Here is a 25,452-nt window from a genome sequence, read left to right as displayed (position 1 = left end):
ACTATCATGGATCTAAAGAGGATAAAACACTTGAAACATTGAGCAGTCAACCTCACAGGAAATCGATGGAAATCGATCGAGGTTGTTCACCTCTCCTACTTATACTAGTACGTACGTATCTAGTGTTCATTCGTTGGGAGTTCACTCGACTAAATATTTTATTCTCGCCAATGTTGTCTCGACCGCGTGTGTGTCACACGGATCGATGGCACTTGACGTGTGCAAACTGCGACGCGCACAGCTTCGTCACACAATCGAATTAAAATCTTTTAAATTTTCACATATCACTAGAAAATAAATAACGTGTCTGGTGACGCTGTATTATTTATTTGATTCTCGTTGCATGTAATCTGACATCGTATACGCTTGTGATATATTCTGCGAAAATTGAATTATTTATTTGAATGATATTTTTTATATTTATTTAAATTATATTTTTTATATTTTTTTCGTTGCCATTTTGTAAATAATTAATTTGAAAATTATAATACTTTTGCTGTAATTATATTCTAATTAAATTTTGATTATGCTTTAATTGCACTTGCTAAATTACTTATTATTGCTTTAATTTCTCAGTTTCGTATATGTTTTATTAATTTTTTGCCTCATACTATTGTATTAACAAGTTAGACAGACAAAGTAAAAACTAAATTAAATTTTATTGACATTTGTATTGAATCTAAAAAATATAATTACAATATATAATTACATTGAGTGCTTAATGAATTAAAGTATCTAATATCTCATGATGCGTAAGAAAATAATTATTTACTGCCCTTAGATTTCGGTACACCTTTTTCACAAAAAAAGATTTTAATAAATTATTTGTAATTATAATAATACTCTTAAATTCTTAAAGTGACTTAACATAAACATTAAATTTTTCTCTACTAAATTGTTTAATATTTATAACGTATATTTATAACAGTTAGTTTCTGCTTAACAATTACAACTAATCATAAACAGTCAATATATTTGCTCTTATAAATTATTTTTACTCGGAGTATTGAGCTAACAGTAATAACAAATTAATTAAAAATAATCAAATATGTGCAATCGTCGCATATGTCTCTTTAAAACTATCTAATATGAGAATGAACTTTTCAATTTTACAAAATATTAACTCAAATAACGAAACTGAATAGGTAATAAATATCTGCGTATTATACTTATTATTGTATAATTAATCGATCTATCGCAAATACGATATCGCGTGACTACAAGAACACGACTTTATAGCGAGCAAGATTACGAATAGGCTCACTTCCACTTCACGTGTGCAAATCTTCCTATGTTCAGTTCGTTTGTTCAGACGACTCTGAAACGAGTTGCAGCTTCTACCGTGGGATTACTTTACAGCATCAGCAGTAGCAGCACCACACCGTGTCCTAATGCACTATTTATTGAGCACTTTAGACGATAAATTCGCGATGGGTTATTTAGTGCAATCCCTTGACACGTACGCTTACACCACTCGCAACGAATTTCACGTTCTGTAATACGGTCTGTAAGTAGACATCGGGATGTTATTCTTCGATAAATGATGAACATCACCCTGGTCGTACTCCACGTCATTATATATGCCGCTTTGATTCTGAAATATAAGCCAACTCATTGATACATAACTAAAAATCAGTTAGATTCTGTAGTAGTAATTAAATAGTATTGCAAACGGATCGGATTAAAACGAAATCGAACAATTTGAATTATATTAAAAATTGGAAGAGGAAATTGAAAAAGGATCAGAACAAAGCATTTGCACAAAAATATAACGATTTAGAATGAATTGATTAAAAATTACTTTACGTCATTGAATTTCTTTTTATCTTGGAAATTGATTTTATAATTATCGAACTTTTTTTTTATCTTTATCTATTATTAAATTTCAATTAATATGAAGAGATTAAAGAGATCTTTTATATAAAATTTATATTTAAAATTGAAGTATTAAAACTATGCACGTCATAAATAAATTTTTCATTTATTCAGTATATATATTCTATTTAATTATTGTACATTATAAAATTCAATAAAGAAGTATTACTAAATACCAGAGAAATAAATTTAAAAACCAATCCTCTTTCTCTACATCAAATATTTAATTTAGAAATAAATTCGTAATAATGAGAATAAATCATTTTTATAATTTTAAAAATTATCATTTTCCACCGAATTATGATACATATTCAACGAATTAATGGATACTCACCGCTAATGAAGATCTCGATTTTGGCCTTGGCACGTGAAAACCACTGCTCTGAGGAATTAGGTCAGCTCTGTCTTTATCTTGCGGCTCAGAATCTGAGCTATCCGGATCTGGTTGGGGTCTTTGTCTCGGCCGTGATGGGGCCTGAAGGCGCGGTAATGGGACCGGAGGCAATGTTCCGTGAACGCTCATGGGTGGATAACCGAACATCGCTGAGCTTGGTCGTGTAGGGCCCATGGGTTCGGTCTTCCAGTAAAAAAATTTTTAAGAAGTTTCTTATTAACAAGCAAAACTCTTACTAATAAATACAACTAAAATGATTTAATAAGAAAAATTAGTGACCTTAATCATTATAATTTATTGCATAGAAATCATAAAAATCAATTTGTAGCTTCGATAATTAATGGACTTAATTAAATACTTTGTAGTTGATAACTATAACGATCATATATTTTTTATGTGATCAAATTTATATTGTCTGTTATCTATTTATGAACATATTAAAATTTATTAGTCTTATTTATTTGCTTCCCCAATTTCAACATCAATTACGCGATATTTTCTTTATTAATAAAATTCTTATTACATCTCTTTTATTGTTAATAAAAGAAATTGATGCATACCGCATAGAGATTCGCAGTAGCCATGTGTTCCCCAAAATGAGCCCACATGTAAGGTGGTAAATTCGTTGGCGGTCCTTGTTTTACAGACGCCAAAGTGCCTACAGAACCAACCCTCGCTAAAGTCCCTATAAATTATTTATGTCTTTAAATATATATCCACTAGCAAAAGTTCAAGTTTAAATTTATCTGTTAATTGATTTTACCTGGGAGAGTACCAGGTATTCCACCTTGGATGTAACCGTACACCGGAGAACCCGCAGACTTTTGTTCGCGAGACCACTTACGACTGTAAAATGATACAGTTGAATTCACATATTACTGTACAATGATAATAATTGATTGTATTATTTATTTTTAGTAGAACGTATATTTTGTAACTGTTGAAAGTTTTCTTTGCGCTGATTGGATTATACTTTTAGAGAAAATATAGTTTTAAGCGAGGGAAACTTCCAACAGTTACAAAATAAATGTTCTGCTGAATGCGGCCATCTTTTAATGATAATTACCTCCACATAACGAGACAGACTAGAGTCAGAATTATGATTATTAACGCAGCCACCGATGCGCCTATAGCGACGCCCAAAACTTCACCGTCGACCTCGCATTGTGTGCCGTAATAATTGCCGGTGCATCTAAAGATTGGAAAAAAATTTTCAGTGCACTTGACAAAGAACTTGTACAATCGCGTTTACTTACGTGCAGTGCATCTGATCTCCTTGATAGGAGCAAGTGCCGCGATTATTGCAATAGGTCGAGGGACACGACAAGCACGTCCTGCCGGATTCATTAGGATCATTTTTATGAGGATCCTTCAATCCTGAATTACAGGTGCACGTGAAACCGCCGAAAGTGTTAGTACAGCTAGAGGATGAATGGCAATCGTTCAACTCCGACGAAACACATTCGTCTAAATCTATAAATTTACTTGCATTAGAAATTCATAACTTTTATAATCATATTTCGCGGTTCAAAATATCGCATCGGTTATAGCTACTAATTACAATTAACGATCGAGTTTACCTTGTAAGTTCGATATAGATCCTGGTGGGCTATCCACATACAGGGCACTGTTTCCAATGTTGTTATTTCTTCTATGAATAACACCTAACAGATGTCTTTGAAGCTCACCGGCTAAGCTTGACCTAATTGTTCTCGGTTCGTAAGTTAATTTCAGGGTTGCATTCACGAAAACTCCGCCTTGTCCTTGGCTCACGTCTCCTTGATATACATTGTTTATCAGCGATCCCATATATTCATCCGAAAATGGTGTCATAGACATGGCAGATTCAACCTGTAAAACATATTATAAACGCAATAAATATAAATCAGATAATTACATTTATTTAATAAATAGAAAAAAAGAAATGGTTAAATAAATTTTTTTCTATCTATGTTCTAATCAATTTAATAAACTATATTGTATATTCTAATTAAGTAAGTTATAAGTAATTGATCGAGATCTTTTTGATAAACTTTATAAATATTTTATTTTACTTCATAATCAGATATAGACATAATTAAAAATGTTTAATATTTATATAATGTATGTAAAAAAATCAATACACTATTTAGTTAGTTAGCTAAAATATAAAATTTATTTTAAAAAAAAAAGTTTAAGTTATTTTTTAAACGTCTTATTCATATTTTAAATAATAATTAAGAATTATAATAATTAAATAAATGTAATAACTTTAATTGTTATATTTAATTTATATACTTACGGCTCTATTAGCCTCATAAGCAAGAGTTTGATAAGATTCTGAATCCTTGTCAGCTAATCCTCGATCCCATACGACTTTCTTGTCATAAAATTTGTCAACTCTAATTGACACGACAATACTGACGATCTCTGAAAGAGAAACATTGGATGCAAACTGTGTAATTGTAATGTGTATCTTGTAATTTTTAGACGCTTACTAACTTTTGCATGGCAACGAATGTTGCAATCTCGCATATCCTGGCTTGCAGTGACAAGCTGATACTCCTTGAACCGTCGCGCAAGCTTCGTGTTGACTTGCGTCGCACGTACTTGTGTCACCTACGATACAAGTGTCTATTCTGACAGGTGGCTGCGTCGGTCTTCGATATAACGGTGGTTGCCTTCGATTTGGTACATTCGGACGGGAAGTGGCAACAGGAGAGTCCGGTTGTGGAATAGCAAGACTGGATAAGAGAAATAGAAACTTTTTATGTAATATATATTTATTCTTTATATATTTTTATCCTTGATCAAGTTAGCTGTCTTATCATCATCATGAACTTTTTTCCAAGGGTAACAAAGGGTACAAAAAACAAATTATTAATAAATTGTCTAATGTTTGGCAGAAGATTTAAATCAAAAAGCTTTTAAAAATATATTTCTTTTTACTGACATAATACATTCTCGAAAAAGCATTCTATTAAATCAAGGCATACCCAGTGCCGATGATGGATGGCGGTTGTGTTCTAGGTGGTTGTGATTGTACATGGGTAGGTGTGGGCGTCCGTTCCGTGGTATCGAATAGATTCAGATATGTTCTTTTGCCGTCAATACTCACAAAACCTTCTCCACCTATTGCAGAAGTTAATATAACGTCACCACCGCTGCCGCCTGAATTTAGAGACACTCTAACGCTCTCCCCTAAATTAAATTAAAAAATAATTATAGTTAATGAAACTCAGTCACTTAAAAAGATTTTCGTTTTTTTATATTTAAACAAAAATATATTACCAGAACTTCCTCCGGGTCCTTGAATAGCCGAAACTGTTACGTCAAAGACGTCACCAAAGGATGGATGTCTCGAGGGTATATAAGGTCTTTGACTTGGTAATCCTTGCGCTCCAGTATAATCCAAAGTATCGTCCAAGACAATCCCAGGTCGCGGACGATATCGTTCAGTGGATCCTATATTACGATTATATCTCATATAAATTATATATATATATATATATATATATATATATCAAACAGATTAGTGATGAACAGTTTTCGAACATAATGATTTTGAGGAATAATTATTATTTCTAAATAAATTTATATGTAAAAATCGTTTATGTACATAAAACTCGAAGAATAATTCAGAACTTTCTTAATAATCTTTCTTAATATTTATGCACGACTCTAATGTCTCTAATCTTTTACTTGCCTGTATTTTTCGTGAATATTGAAGTCGTGGGATGAATGTTCTTCTCTGTTGTGACCAAGTTCTTCGAGTAAGTCGTAGGGAGACCGTCGGTCGGTGTCGAAACGCTGGACGTCGTTTCTATGTATTCGATATCTGATGTACTACTAGGCTCCAAACTCACACCAAACTTAGTATCAACACTTGATTTCACGGTAGTCGCGGTCGGTCGAAGGACGACTCTTGTCGACATAGATTCGATCACTTGAACCGATGAACTAGTCTCGATATTCAAGGTGCTGGTCGAAAAAGTCTTCAAGATGGTCGAGGTAACTTTCTCGGGCGATTTTTCTCCTTTGGATGTCGAAAACGGTTTTTCTTCGTTTTTCGAAGATTTTGTAACTTTGATCTCACTGTTCGAAGATGCTACCGAAGACTCTAGATGTGGTATCGTGTGAGTCGAAGTGACGTCCGTAGCAAGACCAAGGATCAATGTTTCCTCGTTGTTGATTTTGTTTTCCTTCGACGGTGTATAATATTTGTGATTAATAGGCTTCTTTGTAGACTCTTCGGGTTCGTGTTTCTTTGTTGCATTCTGAATAGTTGAATTATCGAACGCCACCGTGGTTTCGACTCGATCTTTGCTAGAATTACTCGCATAATTCTTAGTATCGTCGTCTTCGATAAGTGTTTCTTGATGACTGGCATCTTTCTTTATCGTGGAGCTCTCCTGAGGCGTTTCGGATTCCGGTTTTAAATCATACTGCGAGTTCTCTGTCGTTGAAAGGTTTTTGTCGCGGTGGAAGGAGGAATCCAATGATGATAGCGGAGGATAAGGTGACGGTCGTCTGTTCCCATCTTTAAAGAAAAATTAATTAATTTTTTTCCGTATGATTTTAATATTGTAAAATAAAGATTATTTTGTAATTATAATTAAATAAGTCTCATTTCATTAAAATTACCCGGAAAATTATTTTATTTTGTATAGCCACGTCCTGTTATGTTAAAGTACCCATGCGAAATAAGTAATTAATTAAGTGCATAATTATTTATGGTTGTACGACGTACTATAAGAAGAATCCCAACTCCAAGGCGGCACGACTTGTTCTGGTAATGGCACTCCGCTGATAAAGGGTCTAATGGGTCTCTCAGGTGGCAACAACGGTCTGTCAGGTGCAGGAGGCTTTTCAAATGGATAAGGATGTGATGATGGTGGCGGCGGTGGATTCATGCCAGGAGTGTCAAAGTCTGATGGTAATGGTGGCACATCTGATATTCTGGGTGGTCCTCTGTTATTGATCCTGCAAATTCAATGTTATTGCCAATAATGAAACATACATGCGTACTTGTCATGCTTGCATCTCTATTGAAATAATAATTAATGCGAATTTTTGAGATTCTTTTGCGCCAAAAATTTACCTTATGTAATATTTTTTAAATATATATTTTTAATATATAAAGGCATTCCCCCCATCGTCTCTTGATATTTTTCTTATAAATATATAACATAAATACGCAAAAATATGTGAAATAATATTTTCAAAAATTAATAATTCTAAAAATTAATAATTCTAATGCTAAAAGAAATTAATTAAATCGTCATATAATAGTATTGCGTAAAATATGATATAAAAGTGAATTTGCTGAGTACCTAAAAAAATTAAATATAGACTTGAAAATGATTTTATTGGACCATCAAAATAATTGAGAATAAGAATTTCAAGCATAATGAGCAAAAAATTTTGATATCATAGCAATTTGTTTAAGTGACCTACTAAATTATTTTGATAGTTCAACAAAGTTATTTTTTAATTTGTATCTATTTAAATTTTGAGATATTTTAGCAAAACAGTCTTTTCTGTGTAGGAAAATTAAAATTCTTACCTCGTAGCTTGTATCGGCCTCAACGGCCTCACAGTGTTCGCGGCTACATTTACATTGCCATTGAGCAACTTGACGATACCGGTGATAATGTCCTGTATATCAGGATTTGCTTGTCTACCTGGTGGAGCGGTTTGCAAAATTGGCGGCATGCTATAGGTCCTCGAGGTCTCTTGACGACCTCGCCGCTGCTGATCCGCTGGCGAATGCTGTGCTCGTTGCCTCGGCGCGCCAACCAGCTGATGGGGCTCCGACAGGAGATCTACTCTCAGCGGAGCCCCTTGTCCTTCCCCCGACATCGATTCGCTGGTGGTAGGCACTATACTACTTGTGATGACAAATTATTTTAAAAGATTAATCATAGTTTTAACTAGAATTAAAACGAACCAATTTACGTTGATTATTGTTAATATAATATTTAGTTCCTTTTTTTACATTTTACTCGGAGTAGAAACACAGATCGAGTTAATTGAAACTCTGATGGATTCACGTAATTGAAGCTTTGACAAATATCGACATCTAATGCTCACAACAGGATCTTATATAACTGTACTGTTAATACGAAGAATCCATTTACGTTTATATAGACGTCCTTTGCGTGTAATTCGCCCTTTTATCAGTATTCATAGAAACAGAATGAAACTTACTGATAGTACTCGCCGGCTTTCGTCTCGATGTTATTACCGTCGATATGGGCCACGTGCTTTGACGATGTTAGTTCGTTGATAGATTCGTCGTGACTCGTATCCTTGAACACAATTCTGGTCTCCTCCCTATCGTAATCGTTAACGTTTTTCGAGCTTTCTAGTTGAAACGCCGGAACGGTTCTTTGGAAAGTCCAAGACTCATCTGGGTGACTTCTACTGGATGTTTTTTCAGGACCAGTGTAAGCACTAGCACTCAACACGATATTTTCCCGAGACATTCGAGAAGATGTTTTATCGTTCTGTATAGCCAATACTCCTAAAAGTGAACGAAAATTAACGTTATCTTTTCCACATACCTACTTTATTAATATTTTCTTGAAAGAATAGAGAATTTATCTCAAATTATATTTTTTTGTTTTCTTTCTTTTTCCTGTTTTAAATAACTATTATTAAAATAAATATTATATATTAATTATTTAACATTTTTAATTAATAATATAATTGAATTTCAAGTTAGAATTTTCCACCTTCGAGATTTTGATAATAGGATGTTACAGGAAATCGAGTTTTATGCTCGATTATATTGCAGACTTCATACGTGAGGGCGATAAACCTAAATATAATGCACGCTCGTACTTTTTACGCGAATATTAAAACGGTAAACCACTGAAGTGAAGATTATTAGACCTACGGTCGTATAGGGAATATTTGCCATGCTCGAGGAACTCGCGGTATATAATACTCGCGTATAAGGTTGATGAACTTTTTTCGTAATATTATATCAACGCGGCTGTTCAGAAAACCGAATTGCATTTTAAAACTGACCGTGTCGGCGTGTGAGAAATCAAAAGGTTGGACAGAGGACCGCACAAGTGACTGTTGCAGCAAATGAAGAAAAATATTAAATTGCAATGGTAACTTCCTCATTCCGTCGCGTAAAAAAATATATAATTATATCATCATTAGGACGTAATTAGCCCTGCCATGCTTGCGTGAGAAAGATCTCTCGTGCTTGATCCAGTCGCAGATGAAATAATTTCGCGCTCAAACGGTACTCTGAAATGGTACTTTACGGTAACGTTGATTCGCACCTCGGCCCTATTTAAACGAGAAAGGTCCCTCATTTCGAACTGTTAAATTCGCACGATGTTGAAGATACGTGAAATAGCCCTTTGTGTCGAGGTAACGAAAATTTACTGTAATCTTTTCGCGATTGCTCTGCCATGCCATAAATAGCTTCATTTCCTCAACAAATTACTTCGCACGTAACGTGAATGTTCTTTCTCGCACGTGATTATTCTCCTAAAGTTTGCATATTTTTACGACGAGAAAATTTTTCCACAAATTTTATTTTTTTATAAATCTAAAAAAATTATATAAAAATTATAAAAAGATTTTTAAGAATGTATGTGCCACATCTTAAGTGTTATCAAAAATATTAAAATATATAAATTGTTCTATCATTACATATTTTTATAAGATTTGAGCACGATTCCCTTATTAGTTTAAAAGTCTTTATGAATTTGAAGATTTTAAATGAATTTTTTTGTTTGTCTTTTTATAAAAAATCGCAAATATGAAAATAAAAATGTCATTAAAAATTAAAAAAAATATTTTATTCTATATTTTTTGTATATACTAAAAATTTTAAATGTTAATATATACTACTGAAATTTTAATAAATATTTATACTAATGATATTTTAATAAATATTTATAATAATTCATTTAGATTCACTTACTCGTTTAAAAGTTATTTATTTTATTTATTTTATTTATTTATTTTATTTATCTAAAACTGCAGCAATATAAACTATTATAAACTAAATTATTTGTTGTTTTGTTTCTTAAAGTTAGTTTCAAGGTGTATTCACTGCCAAAACTTTTTTGGCTAATATTAGCTTTCTTTAATTTTTTGACTAATACTTTTAGCTTATATTGTACAATTAAATGTTAAATTAAAAAACTACTACACAATATTTTACATATTAAAAATTGAAGTAAAATATTTGTGAATAATTAAAAAAGAGAGGGACACTGTTCAGGCTCAGGAAAAATTCTTTAACATATATGTTACTCGAGCCAGCAGATTAAACTTTCAAGACAATCGAGAAGCTGTATCCGTGACCCTGCCCTCGACTAGTCATGTGATCTCATTGTCAGCGCTCTCCTTCTCGCGAAAGGGTGGCTTAGCTAGCGCAATGATCCATACCGGGTAAAAAGGTTCCACAGTCAATCCGTCAAGGCAAACGGTACTCGTGAACGGTTGACATTCTCGAGGCCAGTATCGAGCCGTTTGACCAATCGTGAACGTGACGGGTATGAAATTACGATTGCGCTCTGTTCACCTCTCCAGTTCTCGGACACTGCTCACCTCTCCTTCTCGTACCTCGATGGCACCTTGCGTCTTTCAATCGAAGGTAAAAAGGTTCATTGACATCGATAGAGCGCGTCGTCGGCGATCGGCACATTGAAATCGATCGATCAGTCTAAGATTCCTCTTGATAGGAAGACCAATCAAGGAATAGACGGAAGTAACTACTACGCGGTCAACCACTTATCTCAATTACTCACGATAGTTTTGTTGCCGAAACGGAAGAAGCAAAATCGATTTTGTTTTAGAGATAAGACAGGTACTTGATCAAGCGACTTTAATGATTATTTAAGAATGTATTACACATATTTCGAAAAAAGAAAAAGAATTACGATAAGATTTTTTAATTATTTTTGAAAGTAATACAAAAAGTTTGGTAGTGATTTAGAAATTGATTTAAAAATTATTTCGATAAGAAGTTAACATATTTTTAAAAACTAATTAGAATAAAACGAGAATGTTTTTATTTAATCTGTAAATTGTTAAATATAAATATTAATCTTATCGAATACAACATTATAACATATTTTATCAGAGAGGTATCCTTAAGATGTCCAATTTTTCATTATCTGGTTAACTTATGGTTAAGCTTAACCTGATGTTTCACCACACACAAATAAGTTTTATTCATGACATCATCATAGATGAAGCCTATTGGATAAAATATCAGATATTAAATCTAAGTTAGCCAGATAATGAAAAACTGGGCATAAGAGGATACACGTTCTTTGAATGTCTTTAGGACATCGCTTGGAGGTCTTGTTGTTTTATATGCATAAATTCATATTTTTATATGGAAAATATAAATTTCCAATTCCAATCACTTTTTACAGGGATTGTACATCTGATACACCTTTAATTCTTGTCGATTGCTATGAGCCGCTAACTTGACCATAATGCAACAGATGCAATAAAAAAGTATTTATCGAACATTATAAAAACACTTGGTGAAGATAAACGTTCACATCTGTTGTCGATGGCTTGCAAAATTCCATATCTTCAATACGGAATTTTGCAAGCCTTCAAGTTAATGTGCGGACAGAGCACAAAAAGATAAGGTAGAAAAAGGATGAAAAATTGTTATAACGGGATAATAATATAGTTAAATGTTGAATACAAAGTACTCTTAAAAATTGATTTCTTGTCTTGCGTTCTAAATAAAAAGAACGAATGCAGTAATAACATATAATTAAAAATTCTGTATATGATGTATGCAAATAATACCAAATTGTAGAGAAATTAAGAAATTAAACAAAAGTTGATATATAATGTAGAATTTTTTAATCAGTGTTGCGAAAGCCGTAAAAAGAATCTCAAAGTGTACCACAAAAACATTAAGAAAAATAAAAAGAAGTGAAAAAAATAAGAAATAAATAAAAAAGCGAATAAAGCGCAAAGTAAAAAATATTTTAGAAATGGTGAAAATTACCTAAATTATATCACCCCCGTTTTAATCAAAACGATACTATCATTGCAATAAAATTATTTTTAAAATAATAAAATAAAAATTAAAACTTTAGTCTTTATATCTGAATGTCGTGTTAGCGGTTTTTGATAAAAAATCTATGTTGATCATTAAAGTGTACTTAATGATGGTCGACACATTTGTTTTTACTCGTTATTTAATGTGTCGTAAATTGAAAAGATGATATAATCTAAAACGAATTGAAAAACGCTGATATAATCTAAAAGAGACGAACAAATGACGCGCGTTCTGATAACTAATGTATTAAAGAAAGGTAAGCTAGCTGCATTGAATTGTTCTCGTGAGATATTTCCCATATGATTAATGATCACACATTTAATATTATCGTAACACGCTTATCCGTTTCACATAGAATTGCACTGGAGATAAGACTTTTGTATGCTCGCTATTTTCTGAGGAAGTTTTGCTTCCTTAATGTCATAATTACATATTGAAAACACCAAAGAGGAATAGAAAAAATGAATAGAATGTAAGCAACGCTTTATTCTTTCCATTCTTTAATTATATATTTCTGTTTTTATAGGAAAATTGCACAGCGTATTTCCGTTTTATGTAACGAACATTTTCTATATGGGTTGTGTAAATAACATAAAATTCTCGATAAAATCAACCAGTGAAAATTTTATAATTATATCGTTTCTTTCCATCTATTAATTAAGTGTACATATCTAAAGTGTCTATAATTATAAAAATTAATACGTAACGAGAAATTATAAAAATCGCACTAAAAAGTAGCATTGTCGATTACATGTAGAAATAAAAATAGAAAGAAAAAAGTATAAATTTATGTAGTTTAATTAAAAGATAAAAAACTAGGAACATAAAAAACTAAAAATATCATAACTGTAATCGAAGTGTATCGCAAGTTAAACGATTCCGATTTTCTTTAATAAAAAAATCGAAATTAAAACCGAAAAATATCTGCTAGTTTGTCCTATCAAACTTTAATCGTAACAGAAATTTTATTTTGCATTTATGATGTAATTTGTTAGATAAACATATGAAGAGCGTTCAAATATAAATTATAATTCAATAATCATATACGAAATAAAAGAAACACATTTAATGTAAGTCATATTATTTTTCAACATAATCTTCCAGGTTTTCAATACACTGATGATAATTTGTATTTCTCGAGAAAGAAAACTCTTTAAGCTGTAAGCTCACTCTCAAACACTTGTGATGACCTTTTTACTAGAGGTAAATTTTTTCAACTCTCTTTGAAGGCTTCACTGCATTTAGACAATATTAATTTATATACGGTGGAGATAAACCTATAAAACAATTATACATAAGGAGATTTCTTTGTCCGGTAAAAGTAAGTCGAGAAAGTGCAGAATAAACTTTTTTCCTTCAAGCCTTTGTTGCGAATAATTTACTCTCTTAATAAAATTTGACATATTTTTCATATTTTCTTTAATCCAACCACGGTATAAAGTCATGTAAACATTTACAATGTCTTTCCACAAACCATATTTTTATCAAGTGCGCACTCTATGATTTTCAAACTTGATTTTCTAGGAAATAAAGTCTCGGACAAAAAAAAATTTATTTTGCATTTTCAACTTATTTTTGTACAAGGAATTATATCTTTTTTGTATAATTATTAAATTATAATTTAATTTAATTAATTTGAATGCTCCTAGTAATATAATTTTATTTGTCCAGACACACATATATAACATTTAATTTTATGATTTTCAAATTAACTGATTTAGATACATTCGTTTCTCAAATAAAAGATCTCTCTCAAAAATGATAATCATGATTTGCATTTTGTATATTTAGACAATGCTGCATCCTCGGGGATGCAGCGACGCGCGAAGTAATAATTTAAGTGAAACTAAGACGACAAGCCGCGGCATAGATCACGACGTTTCGATAGTAGCCATAGTTGACCTGAATATTGTCTATAAATACAGAATATATCGGCCAAAACAATTAATCCCGTCTATCTCGTGGAACGTTTACATGACCGCAAAAATATCCCTGCATCCGGCGGGATGTTCGTCGATCGTAAAAATGCATCTAGAATTATTGTGTAGAAAGTGTGCATATTTAGAGAACCATTTTTTTTATGAGCCTTTCCCTCTTCTTGCAACTTTCACCGCTAGCGACAATAGCATGAAACAAGATTGACGATATCACGATATTAAGATTCGCGATGTCTTTCGTAGCGTATCCTCCCCGCTATTCAATTATCTTAATAACAGAAATCTTAATGAAACAATTTAACTTAAAAAATGTAATAAAAAAGCTAGTAGAAAATTCAATGTCGTTAACGATGATTATCGATATTATGATTACAATTGTATACAAAACGGAAGTTCGCGAATCAATGAGATGCTTAATAGACATTCGAATTACAGGCAATACTGAAAAATTAAATAACTGCAACTGACATTCATTGTTTGCGTTATTGGGTTCCGGCAAATTATTGCTTCGACAGGGCAAATTACAAAACATGGGTATCATGAAACAAGCATATAAAGAAAATTACATTTCATGTCATCATTACGAGCTACATAAAATTATCGTGTCGCGAAAGTGGAAATTGATAAAACGTGAAGGTGATCATTATCCAGGCGGTACTGCGAAATAATAGGAAGCTTAGTCGCACGTTCCAAGATATCCGGTACAAGAACTTCAACGTTTTTGCAGACATGCAATCTAACCGGACGGATAAAACATTCGCATCGCGAATCTGACCGTGTCAACTATTAATTATTCATTAGCGAAGGTACCGATTGTTCAGGTAAAAAGCACATTTATGCCTTCATGATTCGGTTCGCCGCGGTTAATTTGCGAGTATTCTCTCTGGCGAGACCTTGCTTCTACGCCTTTTTTTAAATTAATCATTAAACTACGCATATGACACGCAGCATTTTGAACGCAATGCCCGTTCTGCAAATACGATTAGAATTGCATTCAGAGCATTCCCAATGTAGACTTTTTTCATTACAATACACCGTTGCAGAGCGCACAATGCTCTCTTATCGTAATTAAATCGCTATAATGATTGTTGATGTGAAGAAATGATAAAACAACTGATGATACTTATGATAAATTACTATCGAGATGAAATACACTAAAATACACACTTTGCTTTTCATTGAATTATTTTGAACTTGTTTTGTATATATAAAAATGAGTATTTCTCTTTGTGCTTTTTTTGTAAGAAAATAATATTGTACACAAAATTATTGTACATTTGCTTTTAAACAGTTTAAAACTTTCAGTGAAATTTCTTATAAAAGAATGATAATCTTAAATCCTTATATATGAATTGTAACGTTCTGTTGAATTCTTGATGAAATCTCTTGATAAGCGTTAATAATGCGTCGATTGCGGCATAAAGACTACCGACTACATTCTTTTCTTCATTCTTATTAATAATAGTAAATTTTATGTAAATGGCTAAATGCTATTAAGAATTATTATTTACTTTGTATATGATTATAATCTTAAATGCGTGAGAAAGAGAATATGGAAGTGGATGTAATGATAAGATTCCTCGCGATTTCCTTTCCGCACGAAGCTCAAATATTATTCAAACGTGTAGATGTCGACGGAAATTCGTTGGAAAAACTGGCGCGCTTTCCGCTCTTCCGGGTAGTGATAAAAGTTATCAAACTCCACGGGAGAGAGGCAGCTGTACAATTTCCTTGGATTCTCACGGCATCCTCTCCCGATGACATCCAGCATAATATATGCATTGCAAACTATCCGCCGTAACTCTAAATAGAGCTAAAGCCGCAAACATAATGCTCACAATAGTAGGACATTCCACGTAACAGGATAATACACTGTAATTGCAAGCAAACTGTTGTACCAGGAAAGCTGACAATTGGCGGTGTATGTACACATGGGAGAACGTAATTTTAATTCTAATTAAAATACAATGCCCGGCGTGTGCGTTCGCGATAAGATTCTCATCTGCTACACAGTTATCTCCCTAAAAGTATGTCGAATCATAAAAATGTTGGACACGCGCGTCGACGAAGTATCGATCATAAATGTTGCTAAATTATCATTACAAGTAACAATGTTGAATAATGAAGTAAATAAATCAATATATGTCTACATTATTAGTAATAATGTAGGTTAAAGATGAATTAAAGCGTATATTTTTCGTATATAATAACACAAAAGATCAAAACTTGTATTTTTACTATTTTATTATTATATTTTACATTACTTTTTATATTACTATCTTTTATTATTTTACACATTTGAATAGCCCATTTGCAAAAGTAGTCTATATATGAAATATTTTTTGGTGAAAACGAAAAAACTTAATTGTAATTATTCTTATTATTAAAGATTTTTTTATAATAATTTTTCAAATCTTTTTTCAAGATCTTATCAACATGAAAAAAAATTAATAAAAGTTTATTTTAGTTATCAAAATATGTAATGTGGTTTAAAAAATACAATTTCTATTTATTAAAATACAATATATGCTTAATTGCTTTCACAGTTGCAGGATTTAGTTAATTTGTAGAATCCAAAAACAGTTCAATCTCAGAGTTGTTTTTGAATTAAACAGAATTTGTATAATTTCAAGGCATTTTTATTATTCTATTAATAAATAAAATTAATAAAAATTTATTAGTCTGTCAAAAAATTTATATTCTACGATACAAATTATTACATTTAATTATTTATTTAAAAGAATACAATGGTTTTTTCTCTTTGATATTTATGTTAAATTTAAATAAAAAATAAATATTAAACACAGATAAAAAATTGGCGAAACAAGTTTTGTATAAAAATAATAATAAATGAAAATAAAAAATTTATATGGTAAATATAGGTTAATCAGAGTATAGAGTAGAGATTTAATTTCTTTTGCAACTTGATCCATTTTTCTTCTTTGATTTTATGAGATTCGTAACTGTTCTTACATAATTTCAATATTCAACTCGTAAGAAAAAAATCCAAAAAATTCCAACATTTCATTTTCTTTTTATTTTTAGATATGGCGTCTTTTGCATTTCGACTATTATACCTATTTCTTCTGCTTCAAGATGTAATATAAAGCTATAGAGAGAATATGTCACGTAATTGTGCATATGTTACTAAAAATTAATTTCGAAGGAAATAATAACTTTTTACGGATTTCCTATGAAAAAACATGATCAAAATGATCCGACGACACTGGTCAAAATGAGCTCGTGTCTATTTAAAATTACAGTCGGTCGTTCCACTCGGCGCAGCGGAGCGCCGTTTTATCGGCGCGTATTAATGGAAGATATTTTTTACAGTTTGCGCGTTGTAAACAAGTAACGGAGTTCACGGGCACTACGATCTCTCTAATGCGAATCGAGAAGCCGTGAGAATGTAGGTGAATCGCATAGCAAGCGGCGCCGCCGTCGTTACGAACGGAATGCAGTCCCGCCGAACCTCTCGCGGAGGCTGGAATATTCTGCATCTTCGGCGGGAACCACGATTCTCACCTCATGATCGTATGAGACGAAACGTCGCCTGCATACAATCGTACTCGAAATAATTAGTGGCAAATGTGCGAGAGAGTACCTACGCGGCGCAACGATCTTTAACGGTGGTACTTTTACTTCGTTAATTAGCTTCTGGCAGAACGTTTTCTTGCGGAATGTTCGTGGATAGGATTGAAATTGTTTCAAAGAATGAAAACGGTATTATTTCTCATGGGCGTATCCATAGATCTTTTTGAGAGAGTTTTTGTTATCACACATAAAAACGATGTGTTTTAATACTACTATTATTATTATTGTACATTTAAAATATTTATAATTTAAAATATTTATGATAATTTTCTTAGGAAATGAATAAAAAATTTCGGGTGGATTTGAACTCTGCAAATCTCTCCTCTAAATACCCTAATAATTCCTTTATAATAAGATGCCTATCTTATTAAACATAATATATAATACCAAGTAGAAAAATATATGTATCCCGCATTTAACTATGTCGTTTCCACTCAGGGAAAGTATAGACTAACATTTTTAATGCAATATATTCTATTAGTCACTTAGTTTTCAAAAATGTTTAATACAAAAAAATGTTGATTTAGAAATATTTATGAGATTACTACTGAATACAATTTTGAGCGAATAAAGCTGAATGTAATTTTAATGTTAAAGTTAAATATTTCATACGATAAACTTTTGTTTTAAAAAAAGTAGAAAATCTGTACAGAGTATTAGTCAACAGTTTCCGCCGCCCGTTTATTATTAGCAGTTTCAAGAAAGCGCATAGTTATATTGAAGACGATGGTAAGGCATAAGCAGAACCATAAAGATAAGATTCTTATAGTTACTTGTAAAACCGTAAGTTGCTAGGGTCAACATGACAAATGGTTGTAGTTAAACTAGCTAAAGGACTGAATGCGTAAGAAAAGGTAATTGTTCACAGTAACACATATTTCCAAGAGACACGAATATTATATACTTTTCACGAGATAGAGGTAGAACACCTTTCTCGACGGCGAAATCACGAATATATTATTTGCGAGAAATGTAGAAAGAAAGAGAGAGAGAGAGAGATGCAAACGTAAAAATATTACCGGTTTCAAGTTCTTTTCTGCTGGTAATATTGGCAATAATGATATTGACCTGAAAGCGGAATTAGTGCGATTATATACACGGATGACCTCAAGAAAGGTGACCGATTAAGCATGGGAGTCTCCGACCTGTGTCCTATCTAATTCAAAAGATCGATCCGATTCGCACGGCCTCGACGAATTTCCCATAATGTGTACGTGATAATGGCTCTTACGTTAAATCTCAAGTAATCATCTTATTGTTTGCAGTGAAGTTAATTCGAGTACTACTATTGCGCCACTCTTTCAACACACACTATTGGTACTCCAAATTTAATAAATTAAATTTCAATTGACACATATTTAAAGTAACCACAAATGGTAGATGCAATTAATTTTTTTTTACTATTAATACTGTTTTTCCTTTTTCATCCATTCCTTTTTTTGGACTAACTAAATGTTGATAAGCCTAACGCAACCATAAAAGAACAGGAAAGAAACCTGACAGGGGTTTACCCGTGGACGTATATACCGTGCTATGTGCCGTCTCTCGAGGCGGTAACGGCAGACTTAACGGTACCCCATTCCAGCCCAATATTTATTCTTTTCGCTATAAACGCGACATTTCATATCCTTGTGATGCAATTACGACACGAAAGGTAGAAAAGTGAATTGTAACACTTGAATTTTAAAAGCGGGATAATTCAATTAATCATGATATTTGAGACAAAGTCAAGGAAAAATAAATTCATTTTTTTATTTGCTGACAAATTTTATTTTTTTTCTTAATATTCGTTATTATACGCGTTCCTTTACAATTTTAATAGATATCATTATCAACTATGACATTAGCGTTACAATTATTTGACAGAGATCTTTTTTTACTTCAATAGCGGTTTACTTCAATGACAAGATCAACCTTCCATCACTGTCATAGCTCAATGCAGGATAGTCATAACTGACGCATCATGCGCGCATTATCTTGAATTGAATGTGTATTGACATTCTAAAAACTTACAATATAATATGAAAAACACATCTATAACCGCTATATGATGCTACATTTAAAATCGAAGAATTCTTGGATTAAATAATCAAGTGGAAATTTAATATAAAAGCGTTTTTCACCGGCCTAAAATTATGTTTGTTGATATTGATAATGACTTCGTGTTTAGGTCGAAATATCTGTGGATTTATTGTTTATATTAAATAGTTAGTTGGCTTGTAGCTCTTTATTTTGATATATATTCAAATAAATTCTCTGTAAAACAGTTTTATTTTAAGATGCTTATTAGATCGGTATCTCTCGATCGGTATAAATGCGACATTTCGTATCCGCATAGTGCAATTCAACAAGCGAAATTGTATAATTGAATCGATATTGCATATAGGCAAATCAATGTCACATGAAAGTGACACCACTTCAAAAGAAAGATGGATTGTTTCACGACAGCTGGTAATCGTGACATGACAAGAGCGCATGCAATTCCGATACGGAAGTTAGTTATAAACGTCAATTGTAAAATAATCTCACGTTATATGAAAATGTAAATCTTTTATTATTTGTCTTTATTGCAGATTTTCTTTACAATATTTTAAGATATTAATAATGCTTATTAGCATTATTAATTTGATGCAATGTAATTTGTGATATTATTATTATTTCAACTTCAATTTATGATTGTGTTTTAAATCCGATAGTGATCGGCGTGCAGTTTATATAACTTGGAAAATGTACATACATATTTAAAAATATATATGTATAAATATTATTTATAAATATCATATTATTAAGCATCAAAATTTAGCTTCGATTATATTTGGCCCCTTAATACTTATTTTATAATTATAAGTGAAAATTAGATAAGAATAAATTAGATAAGAGAAAGAGGATGCTATTTTCGGTCAAAATGGATCTTGGTGTTTAATAATATTTGCAAATATATTTTTCAATTCTATACTGTCCGCCGATTCGATTAGTCAGACTTGAAAAGCAATCATAAACTGAAGCTGGAAATAACATCACAAATTATATTGATCATTAATTCAATAATAATGTTAAAAAACATCTTAAAACACTATTAAGAAATTTTGCACAAAAATTTATTTGATTTTCTTAATTTTGTTTCAGATATCACGATAAACCTTTCGCTTTCAAAACTTAATTATTATATTTCACTTCTTTACCCTCCGTAAATGTTTTCGTTTAAAATTCGACTTTCGACTCGCGCTTTCATGAATTCAGCAGATAAATGGATTTTTATCTCGATAGATAAAAATCTTGAAAATAGTGATTCTCTGTGTAGTCTGAACCTAGCCTTCGTTTTTGTTCTACTGTATACGCAGTAATTTCGTGATACTTTCACGGTTTGTGCGGTTGGGCGAAAGTCAGGGAGTGATGAAACTCTATGCCGGATATACGTTTCTCGGTGTCGTTGCTCCCGCCGCGCCAGCGTGATGACGTTAGTAGCTTCATGCAAATATTCTTCCTTGCGCAAACGGAAAACCCGATATAGCGATGGTAAAATTCATGAAAGCTACGGGAGTGACGTGTCAGTCGATGACTCTTTCATCGGTGAAAAGGAATGCTTACAGCATCGAACATCATGGTATTGATATTACGCAGTGAATTGATAATTGATTGGTACCAATTCAATATTTCAAACATTTCGAAAATATATTAGTCTATAAATTCATAAATCAACGGTATTAACACGAAATAGATTGCGATGCGTCAGTCATTAATTTATACGTGAAGAGACACAGAATCCAATATTAATGCTCCAGAATGTAAATGCTAATAAGCGAAAACGCATAAAACGCAATAATGGTTATGTATGTTCTGTGATTCAAGAGGTGAAATATGTGAAAATTAAATTCGTAAAATTTGCACTAAAATCTTCAGCGATTATTTAATATTTTTTATATAGCAAAATGTCTGCTTTATGCTTTTTAAAAAAATAGTATATTAAGAAAAACTTTACAAATTTCCATGATCTATTAATAACACTTAATTATAATATTGTATAAAAGATAATAACTATATTAATCTATACAACCCATTTGGGAATTTAAAATCACTCGATGTAAATGTTGAACACTTGTCTCGTATAGACTACAAATCTAATAAGTGTTACACACGTTTCCTTCGTTTATCTCCATTTTATATGGAAACAGTTGGTGAGACACGAATAGGGAAAATATAGGCCATATCACTTATTCGATCTCTACAATTTTATACGGGCTTTAAGTCGTACCGATAAATTGCGTATGCGTGTACGCGTTTCGTAATCGCGTCGCCAATTTTATCTGAAACGTGAAGATTTTTGAACGTTTCAATTATTAAAAGGAGTGAACTCGGTTATATTATCTTTTCGCGCAATTGTTTTCATTGTGATGTATAATAATGAGATATTAATTACGATTGCGGTTGCCATCTTTTCGGTTTTTAATTGAAAAATTCAGCTGTTTGAACGATTCTCTTGTAGACAGAAAAAATCCCTGATTAATCGTTCAAAGTTTTAATATTTAAAAAAAAAACAAATGATAACATTCTTAATTTTTACATACACACGCAGAATCATCAGCAAAAGGAGATCAAATCTTTAAAATGATCCTTTTCTTATAATACAGAAAACAACTTAAATGTTACAAGAAAATAACAATTTAAATAGTAATAATTGATTTCAAATAGACCGTCCCAAGCATACATATAGAATACTTTTTATAGTCGTTGAAAATAAAATTTAACCGTTTAATAATGTAAAATAACCGCTTAAAATTTGATATGTTTTTGAAACTATTTAATAAACGTTATAAAAACGTCATTAAAATGTTATGAAATGTTTATATAACACACACACGTCTATTTAACATTTTTTTACTAATTTAAAATATCATTTTATACAAGACATTTCGACTATTTAATAAACGTTAACGTTAATAATATCTATTTAACATTTTTATATATTATAAAAACATATGATGTATAAACATTCATCAAACGTGAACGTCTGCTTGGAATCGATGTTCGGCAAAATGCTAGTCGGAGATGGCAACCGTGATTTCCCTCTCTCCGTAATTAAAAAAATTATTATTTAATATCTTTATTTTTCCATATTGCTATTTCGAAGTTATTGTTATACATACTTTATAATAGTGTGTGAGCATATTTTGCAGACTTTATTCGTGATTTTATACAGAATAGGATACCTACGTAGAATTGAAACCAGACATGCAGTGGCACGACACGGATACCGAAGCGCTTATCTCCTCCATGTAGTATTGATGTATACACTGCTGCGAAACCGGACATACTTCTATTTACGCAGTCGCGACATATTTGCATAAATTCTTGACATGTTTTTCAAAAAAAATGAGGATCTATATTCATCATATGTAAATAAAACTATCCTGGAGCAATCCTTGTAGAATTATATATATCATCAGAGACTGACGTTATATTTACCAGGTGAATGATAAAATATTTTTCAATTACTTAATAGCTGCGTGTGATTCGATGAAGCGTCGACGCGTCGATACAAGCATTCTTGAACCTGTCGAAATTTTCGGTGGAGGTCAAGATACCGGTTTCGGACATGCCGACACTCCGCCGGCTTAAAAACCTATCGAACAGGTTCAAGATACCTTTCAAGACCTTGCATTCTTTTTGTAAATTATATTAATTATTTCACGACTGAACGATGTGATATCGGCATACTTAAACTGGGCGTTAATGTCGCCACGACAACATCACATTGCGATCATTGATATCTCCACTAAACTTTTAGTTTGTATATCTTCTGTAATTCGTATTTTATAATCTGTACAGATTAGGCAAAATGTATTAATAACTAAATAGAAATTTTATCTATTATTAATTACATTTTTTAAATTGTTCTTTATTTTTTAAATTATATGTTTACAGTTAAAGCAATTATAATCGTGAATTAAATTATATGTTTTGTCGAATATTTCATAGAAGTGTTGTTTCATAATTATTATGGATAAACTCGCAATTAAAATTACGTTTAATATTTTGTAAAATTTTTATTAAAAAAAATATTCCAACAGGCATTAAGAACTCATCGCAGAGCATTTAACACAAATACTTCACGTCTAATTGTTCCATCCTCCACCTTCTGACTCACTACCCTATCCCAACCTTTCCTCTCCAAACTTACCGGACAGTGCAAGGATCGTCAAGGTCACGAGGACCTTTGATCCGTTGGGCCCCGCCATGATCATCGGTTGCTCTCGCAACCCCACGCTTCTTCTAGCAAGATCAAGAACGCGAATGTCAAGGACGCGATATCGCGTGGACCCTTTCTTCAGGATTCCGCGCACCTGGACCGGTCGTCGTCAATTCGAAGCGAGCTGTGGTGCCTACTGATGTTCGCCATTTTGGATCATGAGCCTACAACGAACCGCTGGACATCAGGAGAGCCAACTTCACGGGCGCTGCCTGCGGCACGCCATTTCTTCTTTTTCCCTCGCCTCTCTCTTTCTGTCTTTCTCTTTCTTTCTCTCTCTTTCTCTCTCCACCTCTTGTCCTGCAAACTTGTGATGTTTCTTTTTTTCTTTTTACTCAGTCTCACACTCTCGCATACGCCGGTTGACCTACTTGGCAGCGGATCAGACCGGTGTACACGTCAGGTTTTTGACCGTGCCGGACTTTAACTTAATATTCGATGAGACAGAATCCCATTCCATAAGACTAATTTTTATTTCATTGTCATGAAATTTATTTTATCATGCTATTTTGCTTTAAATTATACTTTAAAATTTTGCTGCTTTTATTATCTGTCTCAAAGAGAAAGAGTTGTAAACTGCTTCTTCAAAATGAATTACATCACTTAAAAATTATCCAAAATTCAAGGCTTGAGAACTATATTTAACAAAATGATTTTAACAATAGATTTAATTTAAATATTTCTCGGACTTCAATTGAAATATAAAAGGCCTTTTATATTGGATAACATATGATAATGTAAATAGTTATATAAAATATAATCACGGTTTTTGAGGCAATAATCAATTGCTCTCTTTAAGTAATTAATGCAAAATAACAAACAAATTAACAAATTAAGTATTGTTCGAATAATAAAGTTCTCGTTACCGAATTTCACATTCAAAATCTCTTTATAATTTCTCGACACTCATTCAATTCACACTAAAGACAATAACACACTTCCCCGAACAAGATCCACGAAGAATCTGGACCAGTGAATTTCTCCTTATGTGAATCGTGATTCGGGGACTTGATTTCCATTCTTTTTTCGTTCCATCAAAATCCAATAAGCGTAGAGGAGAACGCACTGGCGACCATCCACTTCACTCAACCAACAGCTGGTGATTATTCCTGATGTTCTGAAGTTCTAATGCAAGAAGGACTCAAGGTCCTTAAGCGTGCACCATCCGAGGTTCACTTCACGGTCGTTCACACTAGACTGGCTCAGGCTGAGGACGGTCATACACTCTCCCACTTTAACTATGCCATAGCTATGCCATGGTACACTGTACACTGCCGAGTATGTACGTCACGTCTTCGTGGCTGACTTCCACCATGCTGCGGCTCTCTACCACCATTCCTGTTCTGTAAAGCAGTCTTTT

The 25,452-nt window shown here is 32.3% G+C and overlaps 1 protein-coding gene across 4 annotated transcripts; it reads right to left on the bottom strand.

Moving 5' to 3' along the window:
* Window positions 1-640: 640 nt before the first annotated feature.
* Window positions 641-25,452, bottom strand: pwn (calcium-binding EGF-like domain-containing protein pawn). Of its 4 annotated transcripts, none has more exons than XM_087406425.1 (17): window positions 24,959-25,452; window positions 24,024-24,519; window positions 8,459-8,774; window positions 7,815-8,138; window positions 6,999-7,231; window positions 5,955-6,788; window positions 5,540-5,713; window positions 5,245-5,449; window positions 4,751-4,992; window positions 4,551-4,678; window positions 3,850-4,120; window positions 3,526-3,742; window positions 3,336-3,461; window positions 3,033-3,115; window positions 2,830-2,954; window positions 2,210-2,452; window positions 641-1,594 (listed from the first exon to the last, which is right to left on the bottom strand). In XM_087406425.1, the coding sequence occupies exons 2-17, from the start codon at window positions 24,085-24,087 to the stop codon at window positions 1,487-1,489; spliced, it is 3,693 nt and encodes a 1,230-aa protein (XP_087262551.1). In that variant the 5' UTR covers window positions 24,088-24,519; window positions 24,959-25,452; the 3' UTR covers window positions 641-1,486. The 4 variants fall into 4 exon arrangements, with proteins under 4 accessions (XP_087262551.1, XP_087262552.1, XP_087262553.1 ...); XM_087406426.1 differs by having other exon boundaries at window positions 24,024-24,399; XM_087406427.1 differs by having other exon boundaries at window positions 24,024-24,392.

The sequence above is a fragment of the Acromyrmex echinatior genome, chromosome 5 (assembly GCF_024713525.1).
Source record: "Acromyrmex echinatior isolate Ae372 chromosome 5, ASM2471352v2, whole genome shotgun sequence".
Taxonomy (NCBI): Eukaryota; Metazoa; Arthropoda; class Insecta; order Hymenoptera; family Formicidae; genus Acromyrmex; species Acromyrmex echinatior.
The sequence above is the reverse complement of the archived record's forward strand: the minus strand, read 5'-3'. Positions and strand labels throughout refer to the sequence as shown.